General features: G+C 38.1%; 1 protein-coding gene across 2 annotated transcripts; it reads left to right on the top strand.

The window, feature by feature from the left end:
- Positions 1–1,404: 1,404 nt before the first annotated feature.
- On the top strand, positions 1,405–14,390 carry LOC104899155 (nicotinamide adenine dinucleotide transporter 1, chloroplastic). Of its 2 annotated transcripts, none has more exons than XM_010686294.3 (9): positions 1,405–1,849; positions 2,055–2,150; positions 4,355–4,461; positions 8,096–8,144; positions 8,568–8,677; positions 8,879–8,973; positions 11,857–11,945; positions 12,028–12,122; positions 13,691–14,390. In XM_010686294.3, exons 1-9 carry the CDS (start codon positions 1,789–1,791, stop codon positions 13,925–13,927), a joined length of 939 nt encoding a protein of 312 aa, XP_010684596.1. In that variant the 5' UTR covers positions 1,405–1,788; the 3' UTR covers positions 13,928–14,390. The 2 variants fall into 2 exon arrangements, with proteins under 2 accessions (XP_010684596.1, XP_048503861.1); XM_048647904.1 differs by lacking the exon at positions 1,405–1,849 and adding an exon at positions 2,503–2,588.
- Positions 14,391–19,896: the final 5,506 nt, after the last annotated feature.

Genomic DNA, 19,896 nt, shown 5'->3' with positions numbered 1-19,896 from the left:
GTGGTGGTGTAAGAACTTTTGAAATTGGAAAAGGTGGGGTTGGGGAAGTGAGTCAAGGGGAGGAGAGAGAAAAGAAATGTAAGGATATAAGTACGGTATAAAATACCGTATTTAGGGCGTTAATAGGAAAATTTTAGGCGTTGTTTAGCAAAGCTCTAATTTTTTTGGTACAAACTAGCTAGTAAAGACAAAAAAAAAAAAAACCTACGTCTCAAGTCCCTCTGACTCCTCAAAGTGGGCTTGCTTGATGTTGATTTCCAATGACACAATCACCACAACCCAAATCCAAAAGCACCAATCAAGTAAGATAAACACAACTTCCCCAAACATTATAAAAACAAAAAAATTTCCACTTCTACGTGATGGATGGCATACGTGTCACTATTGTCCAACACAAACACTAACACCTCTTCTCTTCTTGAAAAATGTGTAATGCTATGTTTGATAATTAGCGAATAATTGTTAAGTATTAGCTGATAGTATTAACTGATAGCTCATAACTGGTTATATTAATTAATAACTAATAGTTAATTGTATTAAGTGATTTGACTAGCTGATTTGTAAAAAGGTGTTTGGTAAGTAGTTGATAATTTATTGCTAAATAATTATGTAAAAGGACCAATAAAGACATGTACATAATCTATTGTTGTACCTTTATTGTTTATTAATGTAATTTTCAATAATTTTACGACATAATTAGAGAATTGACTAGTCAAATCCTCTAATATAAGTTCTAAATTTTTCCCAAACATCTCTTTACCAAACAAGGCGTAAGTGTTACTTGGTGTAACAATTACACCCACAAATTTACGAAAAAAATTTCAAATTTAATATTTCACCCTCTTTTTTAATACTTGTAATATTGGGGACATGGATTAGAAACTGATGAAAGATAAAAGGAGAAATAACTCCCACATAATGAAAGAGAGAAAGAGAGTAATATTGAAAAAAATCTTGATGTTACAAGTCTTAAAAATACTCATTAAATTTACAATTATATAAAAAAGAAGTAGTATACAGATGAACATTTCGAGGGAAAGGTGGTACCTCAGTGGAATATCACCCGCATTCAAAAACGGAAAATAATTAGTCTACCCACCGAGTAATATACCCACTACTAATAGAGATTAGAAAGTAATGGTAAGTGATGATAGTGGAATCGAACTCACATAATTAATAATATTTTAATGATTTTATTAGTAGTGGGTACATTACCCACTAGACAGATGTAGCAATGTCGTTCGACAACAACATTTCTCAGTAATTGATTTTCACACCAATTATCTTTCCTACTAATAATGATAAAAAATACTGATAAGGATCTGGGCCTACACCGTGGCGAATCGACTTGTGAATTTCTGATAAATACAAAATTCAAGAACCTCTCCTTTTTTCCAACTACCTCATTTAATAAAAAAGATAAATAAAGAATCCCCAATTTCCCAAAATTCAAGTCTACTCCCTGAAAAACTGTCCTCTTTTTCTCAATTCTCATCAATTTTTTTTCTCTCTCTCCTCTTCTCGGAAGGCGACTCCATCTATGGCTAGACCTCGCTAAGCTATCTCTCTTTATAAATTTCTGTTTTGTTACCTCGATTCTTCAATCGGAAACCCTAACTTTTATCAGCAATATCGTCGGAAATTAGCCCCAAATTTCCAGTCTTTTTCTGGCAATGCAAGCCTGCCTTTTGACAATCTGCCTCTTCAAAGAGGACTCTTTTGGAACTCGGTCTCTTTCTTCACGAATTTGCAGATTTCAATTTGATCATCTTTCTCAATTTAGCTGCCATGACTTCCGTTGATTCTCATAATTCCATTCTCTGTAATGCAGGCGCTGGTGCTGCTGCTGGTAAAAGTTTAATTTTGAGTTTCTTCTTGATTAGATTATTATGATGTGAAATTCGAAACTGATTCTTTCTTTATCCGCGGAAATATTAAGCAATAACTAAGCATTAATAACACTATAAATTCTCTTGTAGGAAATGTATTAATACTCTACTAATGTAAAACGCCGTATTTTCTTTTTATAATTGTAAGTTGGTGGAATTTTGCAGGTGTAATTGCAGCGACTTTTGTGTGTCCTTTAGATGTTATTAAAACGAGGCTCCAGGTTCACGGGCTTTCCTCTCTTGGAAATGGAGCCGCAAAAGGTACTTTGTGTTTTTTGTTGATTAAGTACTAATAATATGAGAATATCTGGTTTTTGTCTCTCAAGAGTTTGGCGCTCATTGTTTCTTGCTCCATTTTTTGACTGCTATTATTATTATTCTTTATTGATGTACTTTGTGTCTTTGGAACTGTTTGTTAACTTTGTTGCTTGTACCTTAAAAATGTTTTAAGCTTTTCTAATGTTCTGTGATCTATAAATTATTATTTTAACGAGTTTTGAAGTACTTTGGAAATACTAGTATACTACTGTTTCAGTTTATGTTTTCTGTTAATGATGATAGCCATGTATGATTTGAATTTTCTTAATTATTGGTGGAATTATGATGGGCAAAGGGCAGGTTCCAGGCGGGGAAATTTGACCTAAATTGCTGAGGATTTTTGTAGGATAAGGGAGATGGATCATCTACTTGTTAAGAGAGGTAGGCGGAGTTCCTTTCTAGCTGATATTTGAGATAGTAGGTTGAATTGGTTTTTTCGAGTAGATAAATGGAACTTCAGAATGGTTGGGGACTAGTGATTTTTATTTTTGAAGGCATTTTGTTGGGTAAGGGAACAGTTATCTGAATAAGGTTAATATAGCTTAGTTATTAACTTATTATTAACAGGCAATTGGGTCATGGGTGTCAACTGTCAAGCATAGGACTTTGTATATATTATGGTCCATGGGGTTTTGCACTAGTTTGAAGCTAATGTCGATGTATTATACTACAAGAAAATAGTAGGTACAAATGAAAGGGTGCGTTTGGTTGAGGGTAATCTAGAAAGGGAAAGGTAAAGAGCACTCTGGTTTTCTTTATTGGATGTTTGGCTGACTATTTTAGATATTTCTTTGCACCTGTTCCGGTTTCATAATTCCCTACCCTGCCCTGGGATTTGAATTCCCTAAACGTCTCTACTACTTTCTAACCTTTAAAACACTAACACTTTGTTTGGTATTTTTTTAGTAAAGGAAAGGAAAAGAAAGGAAGAGAAAGGAAAAGAAAGGAAGAGAAGAGAAAAGAAAAGAAAGTAGTTGTAGTTTTCACCGTTTGGTATAATTGGTGGATTTAAGCGGAATCACATGTTTGGTTGTCATTAGTAAAGGAAAAGAAAGGAAAGAAATAAAGAAACATAGGTAAAAAGCTTGTTAGCTTGCTTTCCTGTCAAATTCCTTCGATTTTGGGAGGAAAGGGAAGCAAGGATTTAAAAGTCTTCTTTTCCTTCCACTTCCTCTCCTTTCCAATCAAACCACTCTTATTTTCTTCTACCAAACATGAGAAAGTTTATTTTTACCTTTCGTTTTCTTTCTCTTCCATCCAAAGCCTTCATACCAAACAAAGCCTAAAACCATCATTCACCTCCGTACCCATTACCCAACACTGACCCATCTACCACCTATGTCAACCAATCCACAAGTCAGCCCCACGCCCCCACCACCACCAGGGGAAAAAAACGCGGCCGCATTCGCGGGAACGGTCACGTTGTCGCGGGAACGGCTTATAACAGAGAAATAGAACGTTTCGCGGCTGACGCGGCATAATTTTTTTTTAAAAAATTTCACATAAATATGTTTCAACCTTATTTGCATTTCTTTAGTTAATGAAGCATTATTACAATATAATATAATCAAATATAATAGAATATCATGTTTCATCAACTATAGTTAAATCGTAAAAAAATTTTGGCCAATATTTGAAAAAAACAGATGTAATGGAGATAAAAGCGTTCTAACGCGGCGAGTTCGCGTTAGCGGCGAGAAGTATCTGAATTTTATTATGGCCTTCCGTAACGGGATTTCGCAGAATGGGAAATCCAAAATCCGTTACAGAAAGCTTATTTTTTACTAAATGCCTCTGATTTATAGAAACGACATGACATATCCTCAGTTCATTAGGAATTTTTTGTTCTATGGGTGAAGAAGTGGACAGGGATTGTGTGTCAACTTAAAGTATCTTTCATCCATAGAAGTTGGCCTTTATAGATTTCTTATATAATTCTCTATAAGTTTTCTGATTTTCTCTATAAGGTTGTAAACCACTTCTTAAGTTTTTGATCGGAATCCCCCACCATCCCCCCCCCCCCCCAAAAAAAAATGAACAGCCTTTGGAGAACTTTGACTTCTTTAGCAATCTTTAATGTATGTCTATTACGTGCTTAATTATATATTTCCTTTTTTTGTAACGTCTAATTCTTTTCACCCGTTCAGGTGGCGTCATTGTTTCTAGTTTGAATCAGATATTTCATAAAGAGGGTTTGCGTGGAATGTATCGTGGTCTTTCTCCCACTGTCTTGGCTTTGCTTCCTAATTGGGCTGTAAGTGGCTTAAGTTTTTTCAACTGCCACATCTTTTGTTGTTTGACTGCATTCTTATTCTTCATGATATCTCTGGAGACAACTTATTGTTGTGAACACTCATAAGGCATAATTGAAGTAAGAATCTATCTACATATTATATCTCTTAATTGTATTAGAGACATGCTTTGGTTGATGGTTTGAAATGAGATGGAACTGAGATGCTATCAATGATGAAAAAAGTTGTTTGATTGAGGTCTTACCCACTTGTTTATCATCCCCCCTAAGCCATGGAATCTCCTGCCACCACCCCCTTGTGATTGTTAACCCTATACCCCCCTTGTAATCGATTCTAAATCCATACTTTTAGTAATCCAAACATCTAAAAAATGGTTGGATTTTTGATCCATAATCATTGGTTTCTCAGTTCTCATACCATTGTATTTGAACTAAACGATCCCAAGAGTTTTCCGGTGAATTTGACATACTTGATAACCAGCAATTATTGACTTATCATTGCCATGAGGATCCCCCTGATTTTGGCTAGTTTGCAGTAGTTCTATGGAGCCATGGCCTTTCTCTAAAAAGTTGAAACTGAGTTGGAGAGCTGTTGTGAGATTCCAGAAGACAATAGAGGGAAATGATTTTCCAGATAGGAAGTAGCAAAGTGAAACATTTTCTATCAGCATGATTAATAGTGAGCGTTTGATTGAACCATTGTTTGAGAAAAGCAAATTTAGTTGTGAAGGGGCAAGCTAGAGGAAGAGGTGGAAATTGGTCAAAAGGGGCCACTCAAGAAATTGTGTATATTTATACTCTCTAAGATTTTTTTTGTCCCAAGGAGTAGGGGGTGGGATTGACTGGTTGCATTACGCACTATGACATGACGTATTCACTCCCTAGACCTTTTGATTAAAGAACTCTTTAGCATGTGAGAGGGATGCAATTGCTTATGCGGCCGCATCTCTTAGCTCAAAGTGTGTGTCAACCCTTCTTGCAGTGCTGGATCATATTCCATAACATGCTCTTAAATTTTTTCTTCTTACTCTTTGACCTTCACCTTCCTGTGCAAAAGAATAGAAAACAAAAAAAAACTTCTTAGGTTATTCTTTGTCTTGTATCATGTTACGATCTCCCTTTACAATTTTTCATACCTTTTTAAGGTGGTTGGATCTCTTCCCTTAATTCATTGAATGCTCTAGGCTTCAGGTCTACGAAGTTTCAGATCTATGGAGCCACAATTCTTCCCCAATTTCCTAACTAGGTGAGACTAATTGGAAAGCATTATAGAGTAAAACATCATTCAAAACAGGATTAGTGAACTAAATCTTTCTCTGTAAGCATGATACCTAGTGATTTAGTGAGCTTGGAGGAATGTAGTAAGGGTGGAAGGACTGTTCGAAAAAAAGAAAGAATAGCTATCAATGGTGCTGAAGGTAGTGGAGGTGTGGAACACTCGCACTTGCAATTGAGTGAGGTTTTGAATTATTATTACACTGACATGTGGGAGTGAGTTATATAGAGAAAATAGGATCTAGGAAATTGTAATACAAAGAAAGGGGGGGGGGGGTGTTAAGTAAGAGAATTAGGGTCATCTTATATTTGGAGAGACCCAACCCCTCAAAAAACTCTAATTTGTTTTTACTTAGTTGTGATATTTATGATATATCATATTGTTTTTAGTGATTTGTGATTCTAATTAGTTTTTTACTTAGTATGTTAGCTCATAAGTTTTAGCTTTGTTATAATGTTCAATTAAGAAATAACATACACTCTTCCTTCTCTCTATCAATTCTAATTAAATAAAGTTGCTTGTATCCAAGATAGCGAATTTGCCAACACATGATTTCTATGCTATAATTGAGCAATCTTAAACAAATATAAGGCATCAATAGACAATAACATTTAGAACACAACCCTCAATTTGGTAATCCATCTTGGTTGTCGAAAAGATTCAAAACAATAAAGAAATAAAATAGAGGCAAACATAATAAAAGTTGACAATCAGTAACCAACAATGCTAACTTTTGCTGTCATATGATATACCCGTGCCCATAACATGGGGACCCACCCCAACCCAAGAAAAATGAGCCTAATTATCCAAGACTGCAGAAACAACTTCAAATGCTCGAGTGTCGTCGTAGTGGACTCTGCCATAGCCTCGACCTTCCAGCGAGGAGGCACGGTGGTGAAATCAATTGGATGTCCTACAAAGAATTCAGTGTCGCTGTCCTTAGCGGCCCATAAATAAGGCCATATTTACACCAGCTAGTATGATCAAGTGTAGCATTTAGGTTTCTTTTGGGCTCATACTTATGGGGATTTTTTATTTATTTTCTGTTTTAGTCTTTAGATGCAAATATGATTGTCATTCTTTTCCTTTTACCTTGATTTTGGTCCTCCATGTAAATTCTTCCTTTCAGCCTTTTAACATTCTTTTTTTCAGATTGCTAGGTTTTCTTCATATATTTACGGAATATGAAGGAGTCTCGAGTTGTACTTAATGAACTTGCATCATTTAATTAAGATGGCTCTCCTGGGTTGTAGAGGATTTCATTCTTGACTTTCTCGTGGTGTACAAACATTCTAGGATTCTTTGATTTTGTTGCCCTTCTTTATTTCCCTGTTGTCGGGGCAACCATCAAATAGGCTTTAGCTTCTCGGGTTTGTAGTTCCTTGGGGCGATACGTTACCTCATACCAGGTTGGAGTGATTTTAGGATAATTCTTTATGGTGTAAATTCTATGAATTATTCTTTGGTACGTTAAAATCCATCTCATCAGCTTATTTTGGCTCTCCTTTTTCCTTTTACCCTTTTTACATCTAATGTGCAGGGCGGATTACATAGTACCAAGGTTGCAGTTTACAAGTAGTGTCACTTTTTAGAATAAAGCGACATGCATAGTGACTATAGCTCACGGGAAAAAAAAAGTTCGCGGGAACACTTGCGTTATCGCGGGAACGGCTTATAACAGGGAAATAAAACATTCGCGGCCAAAGCGGCGTGAATTTTTTAAAAAAATTCACATTAATATGTTTTAACCTTATTTGCATTTTTTTTAGTTTATAAAGCATTATTACAACATAATATAATCAAATCTAATAGAATATCATGTTTCATCAACTATAAATAAATCATAAAAAAAAATGGCCAATGTTTGAAAAGAACGGATGTAACGGGAATAAAAGCGTTCTAACGCGGCAAGTTCGCGTTACGGAACGGACAACACGGCGAGAAGTATGTGAATTTTATTTTGGTGTTCCATAAAGGGATTTTGCGAAACGGCAAATCCAAAATCCGTTACAGAACGGCCGTTTTGTAACGGAACGGGAGAGTTTTAATTCCCTGCCATAGCTGTCAGGCAGAGAGATTTATGTTGGTTTGTTGCGTTTTCAGGAAATGGACCTAAATCTTGAAATAACCAATTTTGATTTAACTGATGATGAAAATCTTAGTTATTTGTTTGATTTCGGCTCACAATTTTGCCAAGCCTGATGCAATTTTAAGAATACAATGGGGAATAGTATCAGAACCATATTATTCTGTGTGTTTCTATCGTGTGTAGCTTAACGTTCTGTTTGAACATGTGTTCACTTATCTAAACTATTTTACATCTGATTTCAACCAAGTGACCTGGCTGTATATTAAATGCAGGTGTATTTTACGATGTACGAACAGCTAAAAAGCCTGCTTGGCTCAGATGGTTAGTTGCTGACCTTTTTGTTATAAAGAGGGGGTTGCTCTGTGTCTGTACACTAAGGTTATATATATATGAACAGTGGAATAATAATCTTTTCTAGTAAAATGTAATCCTTAAATAAGATATTTCATGGTAATCCTTTAACCTGAGAATTTTATGATTTGGAAGATTGGCCCCTCGAGGGAAAAAATGGTTACATTTTACCCAAAATGGATTACTCATTGGTTTTGAAAAAGATTAATGCTTTGTGTTATTAGTTCTTACGTCCTCATATAAGAATTATTCTAACCATAGCCTAATCTTATCTATGTCGGAACTCGGTAGTGAGGATGTATGGAGCTTTAATCCTGTCATAAAATATCTACCTTGTCTGTCGTATATCCTTCGCAAGTTTGTGACAGTTTTCCGGTTGTGGTACATGAGTAGATGGGAGGCATCAGCTTTCAGTGGGTGCAAATGTGATTGCTGCTTCTGGAGCTGGGGCTGCTACAGTCATTGTTACAAATCCTCTTTGGGTTGTAAAGACGAGATTCCAGGTTGGTCTCTTTTTAATGAAAGTCCTATTTTATTTCTCATTTTTTCAAATATATGTCCTTTTTGCATGCAGGGTAATGTAAGTCGATATCTAGGTCCCTCACCTTTCCCCAGTCTTTTGAGGAATAGGATTTCATACATCTATGATCTATTAGTAATTTCTTATTTGTTGCTTAAGCATTCATTTATTTTCTCTTGTACAGACGCAAGGAATGAGAAAAGGTGTGGTTCCATACAAGAGCACTTTGTCTGCTTTGAGGAGAATAGCTCAAGAGGAGGGCATTCGTGGACTGTATAGGTTTGTGCTTGTAAACCCCAACCTGTTCATGTGCTATATAGATGTATTTTCTAAACAATAGACTATGATCTGCAGCAAAATCTTCAAAATCCTCTATTCATATGGGGTGTTACTGCTGTGTCCCAACTTGGAAACACAGGTCATCACTACGCTACGACTGGCTTTTATATAATTAGTTTAGTTTCATGCATAATTATTTTGTTCACCACCACTGGAAACCAGTCACCCTACAAACAAGTTACGACTCCTTTAACACCTAAGCAACTTGATATCATAGACTTGTAGTCGTCCTCATCAGTCATCTCTCTCTATATCGTATTTGCTCACCAGATTCACCTGGAAAAAAAAAAAGAGAATAATTATGACCCAAAGCCCAGTAATATCTACTCTGTCATGTAACATGTTGAATACTTTCTCGAAATTCATTTAATTTAAGCGTGAATGCTTTGAAGTTTATGAAATATCCCCAAACTTAGTCATTCTTCTGATAACGATTGCTTACAAACAAATGGTCCTAAATTAATAACATAAGACCTAATTAGAAAAATCTCCAAACGGTTATGTATACTATGTTACTCTGACTCTTCGTTTTATCTCAAGTACCCACCTAGGGTCCTCGCCCCTGGGGCATGGCTATGGACACTTTGTCACTTCTGGGTATGGACACTACGAGATCCGACCTTAAGTAACACAAGATGGATATTAGTAGTATGTTATCTTCTCGAATGAGTGATTATTAGACAAGTTAGAGTATTGCTTGTTCAACTTGGCAAGAAGTTAAACTACTGGGCTTCTTAGCTTCAAGTTAGGCCCTTGCCGGCTTCAATTGTTCTGTAATTACTTGGCATGACCGGTCCTTGGATTTCTGCTCCATAGAAGCAGATTACTCGCCTTTCTTCCACCTTGTTTAAGATTTTGTTTTACATGCTCCCTCTGTTTTCAAATTAATGCAACACTTTGACTTTTTGCAGTTAAACTTCACAAAGTTTGATCCCATTTATTACTATTATATAGAAAGATTATATCATCATGTAAGATGCATTTAGATTTGATTTAATATTTATTGTCGAAGTATCAACTTTTTTATAATATTTGTAAATGCATAATAAAAGTTATAATACTTATAAGTGGTCAAAGATATGATTGGAGACTTTGAAAGTCAAAGTTTTGCATTTGGTCGAAAGTAATAAAACGAATAAATTGATTTGTAACCTTTTCGCCTTGACTAATTCATAAGAATATGTGGCATTAAAGTATATAGATGTAAGTTCACTCAAATCCAGTTCATGAGCCATAGCAAAAGGAGCCACAAGATTGTTTGACATAGCAATTACTCCCTGGGTACTTGAATAATTACTTTGACCACTAATATCCACTTCCTCGTTCCATATTAATTGCAACATGTAGAGTTTCACGTCCATACACAAACTTTAATCATTAATATCTTTAATTATAATCACACAAATAAATAGAGAACAAACAACAAAGCATAAAAAGCCTGCAAAAATGAGGGGCATAATCATCAAAATAGGATGAAGGCTTAAATTTATCTGTTTGAAGAACAGAAAAAGATAAAACATCATATTTAATCCTTAGAGGGAGAATTATCAAAACTTTATCAAAAAGGTTACAGAACACTGGATTCTTGCTGGTTGCTGCTCTTAGTTTTAAAAAACGGGCCTACGCGCTAGGCGACCTCAGGCGCATTTGCGGAAAATCGCCTTGGAAGTCCTAGGCGAGGTGACCTACGATGGGTGCATGCAGGCGTGCGCCTCAGGCCACTTTTTGGGGAGGCGCTAGGCGGCTGCCTCAGTCGCTTTCAGGCTAGATGTGTGAGAAGGGAAGAAGATATGAGCTAAAAACCTTTCATAAAGTGAAATTTCTTGAAATTAGAACTTACCCAAGATTTAAAACTCAAATTCGAACAAAAGCCCTTAAGTAATTGCGTAAAATTGCTTAAATTTCATCCCTAAATCAAAACCCTAATCTGAAAAAAAACCCTAATTTTGTCATAAGTAATTGTTTCTTTTTCTTTCTTCATTTTAATTTATCTTCTTTTCTCTGTTTTTGTCTTTTTCCTTCTCCTCTCCTTTTCTTCTTCTGTTCTGCTTCTGTCGTTTTCAGCCTCTGGTCAGATTCTTTTTCAAACAATAATGAAGTTTACATTTGGTTTTTAAATACAGTTGCTGGTAACAGGTAGATCAATTTCATGGGTAGACTTGAAAAAAAGAAATCATTGAGACCACAGTAGCTAATTTTACAATAAGTGGGCAGCAGCTTATAGTTTAAGTTACAGCAGCTTATAGTTTATTTTAATTATTTTTATGTTGTTTGAGCATAAACTATGTTCTACAATTGATAGTTAAGGATTCGGACACCGCATACGGGATGTGTGCGCCTTCGCCTTGCGCCTCCTTTGCTTCACGCTTTGCGCCTTTCAACACTGAGTTCACTTTTTCTCACATATAACATTAACCTGACCTAACGCCTCTGATGAGGCTCCTGCCATAGGTGGGGTTGAGGATAGGGGGGTTGATGGACGCACTTTTATAATGTCGATAGTGGCTAAAATTTATGTAAGCCTCTTAATCCAATTCATAATGACTGCTTATTATCTCCTATCAAATGAGAAGTACTGACTGGTTATTAAGCCCTATAGTTTAGTTTATTTTGATTTAAGAGGCAAGGAATTGTAAGTCACTGACTTCACTTGAAATGGAGTAATGACCGAATTTGCTTCAACTCACATAATCATTTCGCATAATCTGGAATGTTATTGTGCTTCTATGTCTTTTGTTGTCAGTTCATAATGACCAAACGTGTAATCTCACAGGCCACAGCAACATTGACTGACTGTTTTATTTTATGTATATGGATCAACAGTGGCCTGGTCCCTGCGTTGGCTGGAATCAGTCATGTAGCCATCCAGTTTCCTATATATGAGCAAGTTAAAAGCTATTTGGCTAACAAAGGTACTTCAATTGCTTCATTATAGTGAGAAGTGGTTTTGAGCTGAACAGATCTCCATTTTGACCTATTGTTTTGTGCTTTTAGATGAGACTGCCATTGATAAGATTCCTGCGCGTGATGTTGCAGTTGCCTCATCAGTCTCCAAGATATTTGCATCTACACTAACATATCCTCATGAGGTATTTGTGAAGACTTTTGAGGAGTGGTCCTCTTAAGCACTTTCTGTTTAACTATGAATTGTTTCCTACAATAACGATAGGCTGATGGGGACATGTTGGAAATGAATCTTTGGCATCAACCTCCGAAACTTTATAGTTCAATTAGCTGGCATATTCTATTTTTCTATGATGCTGGTTAAAGGAAAGCCTATAAGCTTCAGTAGACAATTTAGAGTCCAGATGTCTTGTACTCTTTGTCTCAATCCGTGAGGAGTTCAGTATTTTAGCTAGTCAAACTCATTTTGTTCTGACTATAATGAACAATGATGTGTTTATCTTTTAACTTGTAATCGTCATGTAGACAAATCTGTTTCATGTAATCCTATTCATTAATTGAGATTAGTGTAAAGTAATTATTGCATTGAGGGTGATTTTTCTTACTAATGTTTTTGAACATTTTTTCTTTTTTTTTGGGGGGGGGGGGGGGGGGATGTGCTAAATAATTTTCTGTTTTAGTGTTATTTTGTTTCCATATTAGGAGATTGTGATATTCTTAGTTTAGTTGATGGGGTATTCTATGGTTGGGTAGATTTCTGTGCTTCAAGTTCTGGTATGTTACTCGATATGGGTTTCTGGGGACAGTGTTACTCCGACACCTTCATTGACCTCAAAAACGGAGTGTTTTTACTTGGATACTTCATTTTAAACTAAAAACTTGACTTTTTCTACAAAATAGCCGAGTCGGACACTTGGACACCCGTATCCGAGTAGACACTCAATCCGTGTCTGAGTAACATACTCTGGGGATACTGCCTAGAGCTTATCTGATATTTCTAACATGGCTATAAAAGTTATTGACTGCATCTGTTGTTGGAAAGTGTGGAACTAATATGATCCTATATTTTCACTAATTAAAATGTCAATGCTGTTCTCTGTACTACATAGGTTATGTTTGTAGTGCCTCCTATAATTATTTTTGTCGATGACTTGCTCGTGAGTCGTGAGTATCATTTCTTGGTCAATGTTGCATTTATTAATCCGTAAGTTCTTCGCATTTGGATGATTGTTTTATTCTACGTAGCTGAATTTATTATGTCGACACATATCTAGTGCTTATTAAATTCTTACTAGCATAAAGAAGATGAGCATTATGGGACAAGTGAAAATAGAAGCGTGTGCAATGATGTGCATTGGAATAGTTCATATTTTCACAATTACTTTCTTGATAGTGAAGCCACTGCCCTCCAATATATTCTTGATATCAAAGGAAATGTTCATATTTCTTTGTCATTTGATTGTTAAAGCCTCCAATATATTCTTGATGTCAAAGGAAATGTTCATATTTCTTTGTCATTTGATTGTTAATTGTTAAAGGATATAAAAATATCAATTATAGTTCTTTCAGCATATAGAAAATTCGTCGATGCGTTATTTCAACCCTCTGTCATTTGCTAATATGTTGGTTTCTCCCCATCTCTCTTGCCATTAAATTACTTCCCTAATGCTGATCATGACATGTAAAAGTATTATTGTTCACTTTTATACAACTGTGTTAGACTATAATCTGATAAGAATGAGGTATCTGGCAGGTGGTTCGATCACGGCTTCAAGAGCAAGGGCACCATTCGGAAAAACGGTACTTGGGGGTGATTGATTGTGTTAGGAAAGTATTTCAACAAGAAGGCATGTCAGGGTTTTACCGTGGTTGTGCCACCAATCTGCTTAGGACTACACCAGCTGCTGTGATCACCTTTACCAGCTTTGAGATGATTCACCGGTCTCTGGTTGATGTATTTAATCCCGACACGCAACCTCATGCACTTTGAATGTCAGATGGAGCGTTGTCTGTTCTGCTGCCTTCAATGAATTACTGTGGATAAGCCAACCTGCAACCATAATTTTCTCTCAATTCTTTGGTGGCCTAGAAACTGGGTTCACCGCCACATAAGAAAGTATCTGCAGCGAATTTTTTCACATAACGTAGGGGTGAGGTTAGTACAACGGAAGCAACAATGAAAATGATGATGATGATAATGTTTAATTAAGTAGACTTTCCAGGTGATATTGGTCGACTTTGCAAATGCTGTGACAATATATGTGAAAACAGTGAAAGGACTATACTACTTTGTTATTGGGCACTGTGCTGTTGATACATTTGTATTTCATTGAAGATTGGTTTTTGTGTACAAAAAGCTCTTTGGCGTGGGATCTCAATCCATTTCTATTGAATTTCATGCTTTCCTAATATTTTGACAACATTTGTACTAAATCAATACATTTTCTTGCCTACCTCTCTTTTCTTAAATTGTGAACGTCGTTTTATGTTGCTGATTAGATGGCTAATCGTGACCATTCTTTGTCTAATGTTTACTATTGGTTTGACTCCTTTAATATTACGTTTTTCAAGATCATTCGTAAGGATGTTTTAGGGTGATTTGTTAATTGGGTTCCTACCTAGTTTTTTCTTTCTTGCTAAAAAAAAAAGTAAGATCATTGGAGTTGTAGCTAAAGTTTTGGCTTGGACCTCTCGAAAACAATTGGGGGTTACATACCTATTTTTTAATAGGAAAAATTGTTTTGAATAAGTCAATTTTTGCGTGATCTTCCCATTTTAAGGCTACCTTTTGATTATCCGTGATTGAGTTAAGCTTGTATGTATGTTTTATTCTATTGAGTTTCAACCTTTTTGTGACTTGTTTAGTAGGTTACTTATGATACGTGTTACTATGTCTCATCCCCACCCTCACCTCCCTCACTTTTTTAGAAGAAGAATCATTGTAAAATATATTATAATTAACCTACTAAACAAGTCACAAACAGGTTAAAACTTAATAGAAGAAAACAAACATACAAGCCTAACTCAATCAGGGATAATCAAAAGGTAGACTTAAAATGAGAAGACCGCGCAAAGGTTAACTTATTTAAAACAATTTTTCCTTTTTAATATGAGAAATATCCTTTTTCTCGTGTAGTATTCATCGAGCTTGTAATAGTTGCGAGTTTTTAGATTACTGAAGATGCCTAGCTAATTCTCACAAAAGATTTTCCTCCCTTGCAAAACCAAATATAAGATTGAATGTTAATGAGATTCTAAAATCATCTTAATCAGTTTTTAATGACACATCTAACGATATATCCATTACTCTTTACTCAAAACTTCATAATGAAAAATTGGAAAATATGCTGATTAGACAGACACACTCTAATTCTGCATGGGAAGTAACTCCACCAAGTTGTCATATTTGGTAGAGTATATGTATTGATCATCATTAATCTATATTTATCTTTTGTCCCACCTTCATTTTTTCCACATCGTCATTGGTTATTAATGGCAACCAATTGCTTTGATACTCGTACGATACCTCTTCATAGAATTTTCCAAGACACCAACTAAACTTAATGGGTTACGAGTTATATAAATAAAAAAATTCAACTTTTCTTTTCCTTACCCAGTTTCCTCTTATTGACATAAACATGTAGGGCCTGTTTTCATCGGCATAAAACAGCTGAACTGAACTGAACTAAACTAAATTGAATTGAACTGAACTAAACTAAATTGAATTGAACTGAAATGAACTAAATTGAACAGAACTGAACTGAACTGAATTGAACTAAATGAATAATGATATGTGAGAGTAAAAGTATTGTCCAGAGCTGAACTGAACTCAAGTGAATTGAACTGAACTGAAAATAAGATGGGGAGAACAGACCCGTAGTGCATTGCACGGGTCCAAATACCCGTTATCATCTAAAATGTGATTTTGATAAATTGGGAAGTTGTCTCCTTGTATACATTCTTCATGTAAGCTTCTTTTATTACCTTCTTTATAGTATTACATAGTTTAAAAGACGTTGGTCTTTGCCCAAAATAAGAATCAGAAAAGAACAAAATAGTTGGTGGTGCTCAATCTAGGATACCCTTTAAAAAGTAGTTGTATGCAAAAAATTACTAATGATATTCTTTCCATTTTGCCAATGAAGTGGTGCAATCCACTTTTCCTATGCCAAAAATTGAAAGACACGCCTCCTAATTCCCATGAAGAGCATATTACCCTACATCAAAGTAAAAGAAAAAAAAAAAAAGGATACTTTGCCTTTCACTATTTACTACACTTTCCTTTTTGTTTTATTTTAATTACTAACCGTTGTGTACGTTACAACCCAATTACTAATTTTAGATAAAGAAATAGATAAGAAAAAAAAAATCTTGTCTTTCCATCCACAAAGTCCAGACTAATTGCACTCATAAAAGGTGGAGGTGATGATGCCTTATAATTTGACAACTCATTAGCTCAACTAAACAGGTGGGTTCTTCACTTTTATCAAATTATACAACGATTAAAACTAATCAGGGTTTAGATCAATGAATTGATTGGGCCATTGTATGACATTTGCTTCCTTTTCATGATGTCTTTTGTCTACCTTCCTTTCCCCTCTTTTCTATTTTGGACACAAATCAACGGAACCTAAGCAAATTATAAGCTCTGATCTTTTCTGTTATATTCTGTTATATTGGGTGTAACAAAGACGGAAAATCTGTTAAAATTGAGGAACTTTAATTGATCTAGAAGATGGCATCTTAAACATAAGTGCATCTAGGAAGACCATAAAACTGCATGTAATATCTATTATCTTCAATATTAGTTGTCATATTGTCCAAATCCACCATAGTTAACATGATTTTACAAAAGATTTTTGTTATAGTTGAACCATTTATTTATATTTTTTCGGCATTTAAATATTTAATTCAAGTCGTGACATATTGACAATCTAATTGTGAATCATTACTTTTTTAGGAAGTGTGACCACATCTTTTTCTAGACATTTTAAAATTGTATATGTGAGTTTTTATTTCCCAAAATCCAAATTCCCAACATAGGGAGCATTACAGCTATCTATTAACAAAAAGTTACTTGAACTCATAGATAGGTTTATTTATGTAGCAAACTGGGAACAACATTTTGTATCATCCTTGTTTCTATCTAGAAATTAAGGATGCTAATTGCCTTGTCAAGGAAATACCGGGTCAGATCTGAATGTCCTGTGTCAATAGTCCGTACGCCGGAATCATGCAAAAGGTAAGGTTAGACTGCCCCGGAGGTGGTTCCGGGATCGTTTCTCCGACGCTCAAGTCAGTGATCAAGCTAGAGAGATAAAGTCTAGAGAGAGATGCCCTGGTTTGTTAGGTAAGAATTCAATACCTTCTCATTGATGAGGGGGTTGAGTATTTATAGTGCTTAGGGGCTCCCAGCTGTAGGCTAGCTGGAAGGCACTGACAGCTGGAGGAAGCCACCATGAATGGGACCCTGAAGGGCTTAGGAGCCTGTTGGGCTTGAGTTTCCTTTAAGCTGGGCAATCCTTAGAAAAAGCCCAAACAATTAGCCCCACGCCAGGAATAGGGAGTTTCGAGGCCTTGCTGAAGCGCTTCCTACTCGTGGCGGAACCTGGGCCATCCTGAGGCAGGACCGACCCGGTCTTGGAGGGGACGGTGTGCCGACCCGGTCTCCTCGAGGAGAGGGGATGCATGTGCCGACCCGGTCTCCCTTGAGGAGAGGGTGGATGAGCATGCCGACCCAGTCTCCTCGAGGAGGAGGGAGGCATAGGCCGACCCGGTCTCTTTTGAAGAGAGGGTGGATGAGCATGCTGACCCGGTCTCCTCAAGGAGAGGGGACGCAGGTGCCGACCCGGTCCCCTTTTGAGGAGAGGTTGGATGATCATGCCGACCCGGTCTCCTCAAGGAGAGGGGAGGCATGTGCCGACCTGGTCCCTTTTGAGGAGAGGGTGGAATTGTCGTGCCAACCCGGTCTCCTCAAGGAGAGGGGAGGCATGTGCCGACCTGGTCCCTTTTGAGGGGAGGGTGGAATTGTCGTGCCGACCCGGTCTCCTTTGAGGAAAGGGTGGATAAGCATGCCGACCCGGTCTCCTTAAGGAGAGTGGAGTAATGTAACCCACGCTACTGGACCGAGCACACGGGACGCGGCTCGGACGTGGGACTAATGAGCCCCACGCTTGTCCGAGTCGGTCTTGCTTACACGGATACTTAGTGATATGATTGGTAAACTTAGCCAAGAGGGCCTCCTCGGGCCGACTTGGACAGGAGCGGCTCGGATGAGGGGCCAATAAGCCCCAGGCTTGTCCGAGCCGGTCATGTTTCTTTGCTGAGTTACCGGGAACTTGGGAGAGTGACTCGACCAAGGAGGAGGAGCCTCCTTGGGTCGAGTTAGGTGGGCGCGGCTCGGATGAGGGACCAATGAGCCCCATGCTGGTCCGAGCCGGTGCCTGTTCTCGCTAAGTCAATCGGGGACTTAGGAGATGGACTCAACCAAGGAGGAGAGCCTCCTTGGGCCGAGTTGGTTGGACGCGGCTCGGATGAGGGGCCAATGAGCCCCATGCTTGTCCGAGCCGGTGCCTGTTCTCGCTAAGTCAATCGGGGACTTAGGAGATGGACTCAACCAAGGAGGAGAGCCTCCTTGGGTCGAGTTGGTGGGAAGCGGCTCGGATGAGGGGCCAATGAGCCCCATGCTTGTCCGAGCCGGTGCCTGTTCTCGCTAAGTCAATCGGGGACTTAGGAGATGGACTCAACCAAGGAGGAGAGCCTCCTTGGGCCGAGTTGGTTGGACGCGGCTCGGATGAGGGGCCAATGAGCCCCATGCTTGTCCGAGCCGGTGTCTGCTCTCGCTAAGTCAATCGGGGACTTAGGAGATTGACTCAACCAAAGAGGAGAGCCTCCTTGGGCCGAGCTAGGTGGACGCGGCTCGGATGAGGGGCCAATGAGCCCCATGCTTGTCCGAGTCGGTGCCGGGAATTTTGGATTGCTGGCGAGAGTGACCGAGCTAGTGATCTTGGCTTATGAACCTGAGCTGGTGAAACTTGAGTTGATGAACTTAATGGAAATTTAAGCTGATGAACTTATTGGCCACTTGAAACCTAGAATGCCACGTGGCAATCGTGGATTATTGGCGTGCTAGAAAACATGGTGGCGATTCAACTTCCGGCAATTTATGGCACTTCGTGACTCTTCGCCTTCTTTAGGACCGCGCCTTTGGGTTACTTTGGGCCATCTGAGAGGCCCATTAAGAGGGCGGAAAAGCAGGTCCTAGTCCATATTTTGACGCGGGACGCGGAACCCTAGAAAATCGCCTATAAGTAGGGAGAGAGGAGAGAGATTTGTCACTTTTCTTCACATTTCTCTCTCTCTAGATTTCAAGTTTTCTGCTCTTTCTCTCTCTACTTCCCAGCTCTTTCTCTCTCTAAGTCCGGGCTTCATTTCTTCGTCCGACCAGGTACGCTTCTATTTTGATTTTTCGCTAAGTCTTTTTCTCTTTCTTTTAATAAAATCGGCCAACCCCTCTTGTTGATAAATAATGGGGAGCTCGTCCGAGTCGGTGACACCTCCTCCTTCACCTCCTTATAATTTAGCCGAGGAGGTGAGGGGTATGGGAATGGTATTGGTGTCAACTTTAATAAGTTGCCCCGATCCCTCGGCTGTGCCTGAGGTGCTTTCCCTCCCGAGTACTCCTTCGCAAGACGAGGAGGAGGAGGCCGAGGGTGCCGTCCCCCTACCATGGGAGGTGTCCCTGGCCTATCCCTCTTCGAAGAGTTACTTAGACAAATATGTGTCTGATGGTGTAGTTAGGGTAACTATGCCGGGAGAAGAAGGCGAGGCTTCCACGTCCGGGCGTTTCGCGTATCCAGATATAGATCCAAAAGGCGGACCGGGAGCGAAGTTCCCCCTTCCGTCGCTAATAAAGGCCCTGCTGGAGGACCCCCGAGGCCCAGCGGCCAAATTTCAGAT

The sequence above is a fragment of the Beta vulgaris genome, chromosome 7 (assembly GCF_026745355.1).
Source record: "Beta vulgaris subsp. vulgaris cultivar EL10 chromosome 7, EL10.2, whole genome shotgun sequence".
Lineage (NCBI taxonomy): Eukaryota > Viridiplantae > Streptophyta > Magnoliopsida > Caryophyllales > Amaranthaceae > Beta > Beta vulgaris.
Note: the sequence above shows the minus strand (reverse complement) of the source record. Positions and strands in the feature narration are given on the sequence as shown.